Raw genomic sequence first — 11,068 nt, forward strand, 5'->3', positions numbered from 1 at the left:
ACTCCTACTAGATACAAAGGTTCATTCTCATCACTGTACCCTACTTTGCTCCGTTTTCCATTCTTTTGAACAATACTAAAATTCTCCTTGATTCTGCCGCCATTGTATTCAGTATCCACTTCATCATCCGCTTCCGCCATCTTCCTTCCTCCAGCCTCGGCCCCCAAAGACGTTTCACATTTGTTTTAACCCTAAACTGGCACACCTGATTCAATTAGTCAAAGGCTTGATGATTAGTTGACTAATTGAATCAGGTATCAATTTAGGAGGGGGGAGTGAAACGGGGGGGCTGAGGAGAGGGTTGGGAATTAAGGTCTTTAAGGTAATTCTTGCAGGAACGTGTGGTGTGAGAGAGCCGTTGTCTTTACATTGTATCACTCAGAGAGGGGTATGTGGTGTAGATGTGTCCTACACTACCTTTAGCATTAGTGTGGGAGACATCTCTTAAAGAAATAATTTAATCTAGATCCGTCTCTTTACACTACACAAGTATCTCTCCTGGACCTAGTTTGTGTCGTCAAAGTAGTGTAAAGAAGCCCTTAAAGCATTGCTCACATTGGCAGTATGAAGTGACTGAAATCCAATTTTTTTGCATATCCTACTCAAATCTGTTCTTTTTCCTGCAGTCTGAACATCCCAAAAGCACATGGGATCAGATATTTCAAGCCACATTTCAAACCACCTTCGTAGGTGGTTTGAAGTCAGATACAAATCTGATTACTGGCCATGCGTCTTGTGTCTGAATGGTCAAATCTGATTTATTTGCCCTGTGGTTTTTAGACTGTTATTTGGCATATCTTGCTGCTTGCTAGCTACTCTGTTGACAGTTTGACAAGAACATGCGGTAGCCAACTAGCTTGTTAATTGTTTACAAACAAATGAGTGAATGTGCTAGAAAGTTAAACAGCTACCTAGCTAGCTAGTTGACTGCTGTGGCTAGCCAAAAAGGACTTGTTTAGAAAGTTGGATAATCTTATCCTTTGAGGCTTTAAAAGTGTTCTTACACTATGATTTTGAACATTCAACGCAACTGGAAAACATCCATGGCAGGCATTGTTGTCACTTTAGCTTGCTACATAACTTCTGAGTGATAGGAAGCAGGAGCATCATCACCAATCAGCCTACACCACTGCACACACATATGTTGTTACTATGACAACTAGTGTAGCCATGTCAGCAAATTACTGCTGTCTGAACACACACAAATCTGATTTGGTCACTTGTAACTTGCTGTTTGGACAGTCTATATTCCAAAACAGATTTGAAAACAAGACTGATTTGAGCATTAAGGCCTGCAGTGTGAACAAGGCTTTAGAGTGGCTGAAGTAACAGAATACAACCTACAATACTTCCAAATAATAGTTCCATGTGCTTTAGCTTACAAAGGCCATATTTACATTGCTAATCCGACATAAATGCCATAAGTGTCATCTCTATAGCGGCATATCGAGAGCTTTGGACTATAAGGTGCTATCTGCAAAAATATGATATATGTCTTTAAAGTTCCCCTACCCTCATTGGTTTGAATGGCTATTTTTTTAAATCTTGTATTCTTTTGAACTTAACAACATGAATTGGGGTATTTAGAGTACTATATACACTACCGGTCAAAAGTTTTAGAACACCTACTCATTCAAGGGTTTTTCTTTATTTTTACTATTTTCTACATCAAAACTATGAAATAACACATATGGAATCATGTAGGAGCCAAAAAATTGTTAAACAAATCAAAATATATTTGAGATTTGAGATTCTTCAAAGTAGCCACCCTTTGCCTTGATGACTGCGTCGCACACTTTGGCATTCTCTCAACCAGCTTCATGAGGTAGTCACCTGGAATGCATTTCAATTAACAGGTGTGCCTTCTTAAAAGTTAATTTGTGGAATTTCTTTCCTTCTTAATGCATTTGAGCCAATCAGTTGTTGTGACAAGGTATGGGGGTATACAGAAGATAGCCCTACTTGGTAAAAGATTAAGTCCATAATATGGCAAGAACAACTCAAATAAGCAAAGAGAAACGACAGTCCATCATTACTTTAAGACATCAAGGTCAGTCAATACTGAAAATTTCAAGAACTTTTAAAGTTTCTTCAAGTGCAGTCGCAAAAACCATCAAGCGCTATGAAGAAACTGGCTCTCATGAGGACTGCCACAGGAATGGAAGACCCAGAGTTACCTCTGCTGCAGAGGATAAGTTCATTAGAGTTACCAGCCTCAGAAATTGCATCACAGAGTTCAAGTAACAGACACATCTCAACATCAACTGTTCAGAGAAGACTGTGTGATTCAGGCCTTCATGGTCAATTGCTGTAAAGAAATCATTACTAAAGGACACCAATAAGAACAAGAGACTTGGGCCAAGAAACACGAGCAATGGACATTAGACCGGTGGAAATGTGTCATTTGGTCAGGAGTCCAAATCTGAGATTTTTGTTTCCAACCGCGGTATCTTTGTGAGACGCTGTGTGGGTGAACGGATGATCTCCGCATGTGTATTTCCCACCGTAAGGCATGGAGGAGGTGTTATGGTGTGCGGGTGCTTTGCTGGTCACACTGTCTGTGATTTATTTAGAATTCAAGGCACACTTAACCAGCATGGCTACCACAGCATTCTGCAGCGATTCGCCATCCCATCTGGTTTGGGCTTAGTGGGACTCTCATTTGTTTTTCAACAGGACAATGACCCAACACACCTCCAGGCTGTGAAAGGGCTATTTTACCAAGAAGGACAGTGATGGAGTGCTGCATCAGATTACCTGGCCTCCACAATCCCCCGAGCTCAACCAAATTTAGATGGTTTGGGATGAGTTGGACCGCAGAGTGAAGGAATAGCAGCCAACAAGTGCTCAGCATATGTGGGAACTCCTTCAAGACTGTTGGAAAAGCATTCCAGGTGAAGCTGGTTGAGAGAATGCAAAGAGTGTGCAAAGCTGTCATCAAGGCAAAGGGTGGCTATTTGAAGAATCTCAAATATATTTTGATTTGTTTAACACTTTTTGGTTACTACATGATTCCATATGTGTTATTTCATAGTTTTGATGTCTTCACCATTATTCTACAATGTAGAAAATTAGTAAAAATGAAGAAAAACCCTTGAATGAGTAGGTGTTCTAAAGCTTTTGACCGGTAGTGTAGGTAGAGAACATTGAACAGAACAAGGCTATGTCAATAACTCAATTTTGACAAAAATGCAGATAGAACCTTATAGTCCCAAGCTCTTGATATCCTGTCTGCGTAAAGACGCCTAAAGACAGTAAAACCTGCTTACCTGTGCTATTACAGCATCGCTTATGGGCCCTCCCACATTGTCAAAGTAGACATCCACTCCATTAGGACAACTCTCCTTCAGTGCTGTGGCTATGTCCCCCTGCCGGTAGTTGACTGCTGCAGAAAACCCCAGGTCCTCCACAAGGGCTCTGCACTTCTCATCAGACCCACAGATCCCCACCACCCTGGTACAACCATCCACACGGCCAATCTGTGGAGCAGGAGGAACACAGAGAAACCCTGGGAGTCTCAAATTAATCTCTCTTTGATTCCTTGTGTCCCATCTCCTCACCTCTTCCTCGTAAACGCATTGGAGGGAAAATGTCAGGGGAGGGACAGAGGGGAGGGACTTTGGACCTCTAAAGTGTTTTCACAAGGGGGCAAGTATAGAGAATGTGAGGATTCGAGGAAAGACAATTGAGAACCACTGTCTATTCACAAAGAGACCATACTATGTTAACTAGATCAGGTTTACTGTAACAACGTGCTTGTGTTTACCTGCCCAGCTATGGACCCACAAGCCCCTGCAGCTCCACTGACCACCATGGTCTGATTGGCTCCTTTGGTCACGTGACCCTTCTCTCTGACACCCAATAGGGCTGTGAGGCCAGGCATGCCAACTGTACCCAGAAAGTAGGATATGTGTCCATCAACCAGCTGTGGATCAACCTGTAGAAAATGAATTAACTAAGTTTAGAAAAAACTGTCTTTAAGTACATACAGTGGGGGAAAAAAGTATTTAGTCAGCCACCAATTGTGCAAGTTCTCCAACTTAAAAAGATGAGAGAGGCCTGTAATTTTCATCATAGGTACACGTCAACTATGACAGACAAATTGAGGAGAAAAAAATCCAGAAAATCACATTGTAGGATTTTTAATGAATTTATTTGCAAATTATGGTGGAAAATAAGTATTTGGTCACCTACAAACAAGCAAGATTTCTGGCTCTGACAGACCTGTAACTTCTTCTTTAAGAGGCTCCTCTGTCCTCCACTTGTTACCTGTATTAATGGCACCTGTTTGAACTTGTTATCAGTATAAAAGACACCTGTCCACAACCTCAAACAGTCACACTCCAAACTCCACTATGGCCAAGACCAAAGAGCTGTCAAAGGACACCAGAAACAAAATTGTAGACCTGCACCAGGCTGGGAAGACTGAATCTGCAATAGGTAAGCAGCTTGGTTTAGAAGAAATCAACTGTGCGAGCAATTATTAGGAAATGGAAGACATACAAGACCACTGATAATCTCCCTCGATCTGGGGCTCCACGCAAGATCTCACCCCGTGGGGTCAAAATGATCACAAGAACGGTGAGCAAAAATCCCAGAACCACACGGGGGGACCTAGTGAATGACCTGCAGAGAGCTGGGACCAAAGTAACAAAGCCTACCATCAGTAACACACTACGCCGCCAGGGACTCAAATCCTGCAGTGCCAGACGTGTCCCCCTGCTTAAGCCAGTACATGTCCAGGCCCATCTGAAGTTTGCTAGAGTGCATTTGGATGATCCAGAAGAGGATTGGGAGAATGTCATATGGTCAGATGAAACCAAAATAGAACTTTTTGGTAAAAACTCAACTCGTCGTGTTTGGAGGACAAAGAATGCTGAGTTGCATCCAAAGAACACCATACCTACTGTGAAGCATGGGGGTGGAAACATCATGCTTTGGGGCTGTTTTTCTGCAAAGGGACCAGGACGACTGATCCGTGTAAAGGAAAGAATGAATGGGGCCATGTATCATGAGATTTTGAGTGAAAACCTCCTTCCATCAGCAAGGGCATTGAAGATGAAACGTGGCTGGGTCTTTCAGCATGACAATGATCCCAAACACACCGCCCGGGCAACGAAGGAGTGGCTTCGTAAGAAGCATTTCAAGGTCCTGGAGTGGCTTAGCCAGTCTCCAGATCTCAACCCCATAGAAAATCTTTGGAGGGAGTTGAAAGTCTGTGTTGCCCAGCGACAGCCCCAAAACATCACTGCTCTAGAGGAGATCTGCATGGAGGAATGGGCCAAAATACCAGCAACAGTGTGTGAAAACCTTGTGAAGACTTACAGAAAACGTTTGACCTGTGTCATTGCCAACAAAGGGTATAAAACTAAGTATTGAGAAACTTTTGTTATTGACCAAATACTTATTTTCCACCATAATTTGCAAATAAATTCATTAAAAAATCCTACAATGTGATTTTCTGGAGAAAAAAATCTCAAATTTTGTCTGTCATAGTTGACGTGTACCTATGATGAAAATTACAGGCCTCTCTCATCTTTTTAAGTGGGAGAACTTGCACAATTGGTGGCTGACTAAATACTTTTTTCGCCCCACTGTAGCTATACACCTTACTATACACTGTACTGTGCAGGCTCCTTCCTATATTTTAAATAGGCATGATTCCAGCAACTATGGTGGATCTACTCGTCTCAGCAGTATGAAAAAGGCACTAGACTGCTATACTGTAGGATAGATATAGACTGGTGGATATAGGATAAAGTAGGCCTACCTTCTGTAAGAGCTTTCCATCCATCACACCATGTGTCTGCCAGTGCCAGTTGAACGAGGTGACCATGTCACCCACAGAGAGGGCATCGTAGCGGCTGGACTCCACCACCCCGACGCCTCCACCGTCCACACACTCCGACAGCCCCCATGGAGCCAGGTACTCAGCACCTGTGTCGTCGTTCATGCGACATCGCTACGAGAGATGATGATGAAGCATGGAATGTCATTATGTCACCTCTGAACAGTGTATTTGGATAGGGTTAAGGTACCTTACCATAACTTATTGAGCACTTATGAAACGAACATTTCTGTTTGTATGCAGGTGTTAGCCGTGCCCACTTATTGGACACATCTTTACATAGCCTATATTATCGGAAACTTATCATAGGTCACTAATGGTCCCATTTTGTTTATTTCATACACATTTGATCTAATCAGCAAAGTGCAGACTAATTTCTCAGCCTTTTTTTCCAGCCATGCATCACCATGTAAGGGTCAACAGACAGGAAGAGGGTCCGGACAAGGACTTGTCCTTCTTTCAAATCAGGTTGTACAGTCGTCTCTTCCATGCGGAAATGACCAGGGAATGGCTCTCCATTAGTCCCTGTAAAACAAAAACATAGAAGAGCCATTTTAGCCTACTTATGTGGTTATTGTGTAGTCTATAGTTTGTCTCTGAACATTCAACTTAATTAGTACACTAAAGGGCACTATATGTTGGGTCATGGGTCACATGGATGGAGCATAGGTACGCCAGAAATATTTTAAGAAATTAGGAGATAGTAAACTCATTGGTTAATGAATGGAGGAATGTAAAACGACCCTCCCAGCATACTGTCGACCAATCGTGTTCACGTTGGTGCGTCACACGGTTATCAAGCTAATCATCACGAAATCCCTTATAGAAAGTCAGGGTATGGTGGTGCTTTTAAGACAACTCGGAACCTCAGAGTTAAAATGTGCATATGTTTTGTTGCGTAGAGCTGCCCATTGGTTGATTCTGATATTTTCCAAGCGGAAAACTCGGAGATCATCTTTCTACGAGTTTCCCAGTCGAAAATGTCTGAGTTCCGAGTTGTCTTGAACGCGGCATGAGTCGAGAAACTGCTATTTTCCTTGAAAGTACGTAATGTCACAATTTCAAAACGATATGATGTTACAAAGAACAAGTTACATATCTCTGAAAATATTTGTACCATTGTGCTTCTTCTTCAAGGAATTCATGCTAATTTTGGGGTTTTGAGCTAGTGCCCAATTTACTGCCATTCACTCCTTGAAGGAGTGCACTTGGTTTTGACTAGATGGGATGCCACTAATGTCAGAAGCATGGGTTGGAACCAGTTTAGGGAACGAACCAAAAACTGAAAAATAACAAAAAAATTCGAGGAACGGAAAGTGATCTCTAGTGTTCCAGAACAGAACCGTTATTTTAAAATCTTGAGAACCAGTTAATGTTGTTTTTAGTTCAAAAAATATTCCTAATGTCTAGTAGCCTATATATGATTCTGTAATTCGGTGAAGTTATAATGGCTAGTAATAGTTTAAACACATTCCAATTCACGTCATGTCATGATGTTCAGCGCTTCAAGCCAAGCCCCCATGTCCAACCACATCTCTCGCTCTCCCCACCAGTGAAATTTCAGTTGCATTTTGTGCCTTCACTTAGTTGACCAATCAAACATGTAAACAACCATCTTACCCGTTCCACAGCAAGCTGCTCTATCTGCGCTAATTGGGGGAGTTAATAAATGAGCTAAATGTATGATTTCACAGGTTTTAAAAAATGAACGAAAAGGAACTATATAAACCGTTTGTTTTTTTGTTTCGAACCGGTTCAGAACTTTTCTGGTCGGAATACCAGAACGAAACAAAAGAAAATAGGGGTTCTGCTCGGAACGGAGTGATTGGAAAATAATTTAGGTTCTAACCCCTAGTCAGAAGTGACTTTTCATAGCAGGTTAGGAGAATTAGGTTAAGGTTAGGAGAAGGGTTAAGGTTCGCTAAAGTGCTAAACTTCTAGACGAGACTCGATTATGCAAATGTTGATGTCACTGACATTAGCGGCATCCCTTCTAGACATGACCAGTGCACTCCTTGTCCCAGAATGTCCCCGAATGCATTGCGCGGCCCATTGGAAATGCACGGGCAACGTACACAATGGGCATTAATACGAATCTAAATTTACCATCTCCTAATTTTCTTAAAGTATTTCTGGGCATGCAGGTGACCCCGGAAGTATGGAGAGTTATGGAGAGTTTTTAAACCCTTTATTCCTTAAAAGTCTATGGGCGCACCAGTACATCAATCTAAGTAACGTAATAAAAAAATCCCCATCAAAATCTGACAGCATGGGCTGCGTCTTAATTAAGCACATCCGCCCATATGCATCTGCGGTGGAAGGTGGCCGAGCTACAGCGGTGTTTGTCAGACCATGAGACATCCCGAAAATCAGTCTTCTCATGAAGACGTCTGTAGCGTCCGAGCAGTTTGGCCTAAAAACTATTATGACCACTCTATGGAAGGCTCTCACGAACACTATGGTGTTCTCCGTTTTGCTCTACGACCCCCACAAGTGTCACGGGACTCGTCTGAAGGTAACCATACAAACGAATGGAAGTATGGAGGTAGTTTTGTGCCAACAAAAATAAGGGGTTAAATATATCCCCAAAAACTAAAATATTTCCTGAGCTTTCTTATATCTCCTAGACAGACACTTCAAAGCCTTATTCCTTATTTATTATTAAACTGTATTTTTGCCATTTATGAATGTGTTATTCAATGCATTTCTATGAGCTATAGTAGTAAACCCCCACGGCTATAGTTGTAAAGCCCCCACCTCCTTAGACTTTTAGAGGTTAAACATGTATATTAAAATCAAATCAAATTGTATTTGTCACATGCACCGAATACAAGTGTAGCCTTTACCGTGAAATGCTTAAAAAAAGCCCTTTCCCAACAATGCAGTTAAAAATAAAATTAACAAATAGTAAGTTTGGATCAGCACAAAAGAAACACACAAAATAGCACAATTGGTCAGGAGCCCCGTAAAATGACGGCCATCCCCTCCGACCCTATTATATATTCTATTTGACAGTGCTTACCGTGCTCACCTCGCATTGGAACTTTACGCCTACGTAGCCAAAAGGCAGGCAGATGGCGATAAGAAGGATTCCTAACGGCCGTGATTGTGAGTCCCTTAGGGTGGCGCACATTTGGTCCAGCGTCGTCCGGGTTTGGCCGGTGTAGGCCGTCATTTTAAATAAGAATTTGTTCTTAACTGACTTGCCTAGTTAAATAAAGGTTTAAAAAAATATAAAAAAATAAACAACGAGCCAGATATTTCACCAGATGTATAAATGTGAAGCATCCGGTTGGTGTTTCCACTCACTACCAAATATGGTGATGAGAGGCACCCCCAGTGGCTGGCAGTGGGAGAAGATGGAGCAAGATGGATTTTAGCCAACATTCTGCACATTTTCTCGTTTATGAAACATTTGATCTCCATACAGTTTTCTGTTTCCAAACCTAGAATCTATAACAAACAAAGTGGACTGCGTTTTGTAGAATTTACCCTTTGCCAAAGTTTCTAAAAATTGCGTTGTTCAGAAGGCGTGCAAGGGCGAATTGAGTTATTGCACACAAGCACTTCACAGAGTAGGTGTTCCTTAACGGAAATATGCTAATACAACGCGTCAATAGGATCTCACTATCTCGTACTTAGCTCTGCCCACTTCCTTGCTTGTTCTACCCACTATGATTAATTTGCTCCCATTGGAAACGATAGGCTCTGGTCTATCTTGGGTTAGTTATAAAAAATCTTAGGCGATATTGAGTCAGTTCGATGACTCAATGTCGCCATCTGCCGGCGTTTGGACTAGCGCCTATGCTAATTACATCTACCTGTATGTAATTCTTGCAATGTTTTTATCTTGGCAGCTAATAAAATGGGCAACGGACCCAACCAAAGATATACATTTGGAAACCGATTTGTTTTGTACGCGTTTATTTGCAATCCCACCCGTACAGGAGTTGCTGTCAGGAACTTTTGACTAAGTTATGCCACATTCACGTGCTAGTCGGAACAAGGACATTATTCGCCTTGCTAAGTGCTTGAACATGACAAGTTTATAACTACCACCAGTTAGCAAATCAAACATTTCCGGGTTTCCTAGTTCCGACTAAGGCGGGAACGCCGCATTATCATTGACCAGTCGTTTCAAAAAGTAAGCTAACAACTATCTCCATTCATGCACTTGCTAGGCTACAATGACCGCTGTATGACAATTCTAAAATGTCTCATACAGCGGAGAAGTATACACATACCAGGTCGGGAGTTAAGCAGCACTCTTTGCACGCGCAACATATTCTCTCGTCAAAATGGCAGAAGTAAATGTTGTTTTCATTTATAAATCCATTAAATTGTGTTTATGCTGCGAATAGTTAAGTTGTTACCGCTGCGAAGCAGTCAGACAAGATTAACGAAGTACTTCCGTGTCACGGATTTTTGAAATCCTTCAGAATACAGGTCTCGTCCTGTAGACGTTGTAAATTAATAATTCAGGTGAAAGTGATGGAAATGTGCACAATTATCGATATATTGTTCACTAGCTATTTTCCGAGTTTACACCCAGAGAAGCGTCGGTGCTCATTTTGCGGCCCTTACGTAGTGGCCTATCAGCTGAAATGTAGTATGTTTTCATATTGGACAGTACAAAATTATCTGTACAAAACAGATTTTGAACAAAAACCTAGGTTATATATGAAGTGTTGCAGGACATTTACTGTGGTCAAACAGCTTTATGTAAGGTGCTGGACACTATATGGTACAAATATAACACTGTACAGGAAAAACTATTGATTGTTTGTGTACATAAAACCAGGGTCCAGTCTGCACTTTTGTTCTGTCGCTTTAACTGTTTACTGACTGACTAATTACAAAACAAAAAGTTAACTATTTTAACTTACTCATTGTTTGCTTCTATACCAGACTTGCACTCTTGGCTTGACCTATAATGGAGGTGACAAATTCTGACTGTTAGCAGGTGAGAAGCTAACTGCTTAAGTGAGAAAATGAAAACAATGTGATCAGTAGATGGAGTGTTAACTGACTGGCATACCTGTAAATGACCCACATTATCCTAATGATGAGAAGGCTGCAGACTTCACCTATTTAAATCAGCCGGTCTTACTTGCCAAAACGTGCATCAGGTCAAGTGTTTTGGCTAGACAAATAAAATATATTTTTTGAGGCAGTATCCTTGTAAGATCATGTTGCTACAGGTTAGTATCAACCCAATCT

At 41.5% G+C, this 11,068-nt stretch overlaps 1 protein-coding gene across 2 annotated transcripts in view; it reads right to left on the reverse strand.

Annotated features, from left to right (window-relative positions):
* Positions 1-10,254, reverse strand: part of ptgr2 (prostaglandin reductase 2) — a 15,235-nt gene extending 4,981 nt beyond the window's left edge. Inside the window, exons 1-5 of one of the 2 annotated variants that reach the window (XM_041848161.2) lie at positions 10,093-10,254; positions 6,255-6,373; positions 5,771-5,962; positions 3,767-3,937; positions 3,270-3,479 (exon numbers count right to left, since the gene is read on the reverse strand). In XM_041848161.2, the coding sequence (XP_041704095.2) occupies positions 3,270-3,479; positions 3,767-3,937; positions 5,771-5,962; positions 6,255-6,373; positions 10,093-10,132 (732 nt within the window). In that variant the 5' untranslated portion in view covers positions 10,133-10,254. Of the gene's footprint in view, positions 1-3,269; positions 3,480-3,766; positions 3,938-5,770; positions 5,963-6,254; positions 6,374-8,870; positions 8,902-10,092 lie in introns of those variants that run through there. The other variant, XM_041848162.2, reaches the window with a different exon arrangement.
* Between the last annotated feature and the right edge of the window lie 814 nt (positions 10,255-11,068).

The sequence above is a fragment of the Coregonus clupeaformis genome, chromosome 11, assembly GCF_020615455.1.
Source record: "Coregonus clupeaformis isolate EN_2021a chromosome 11, ASM2061545v1, whole genome shotgun sequence".
In the NCBI taxonomy this organism is placed as follows: Eukaryota; Metazoa; Chordata; class Actinopteri; order Salmoniformes; family Salmonidae; genus Coregonus; species Coregonus clupeaformis.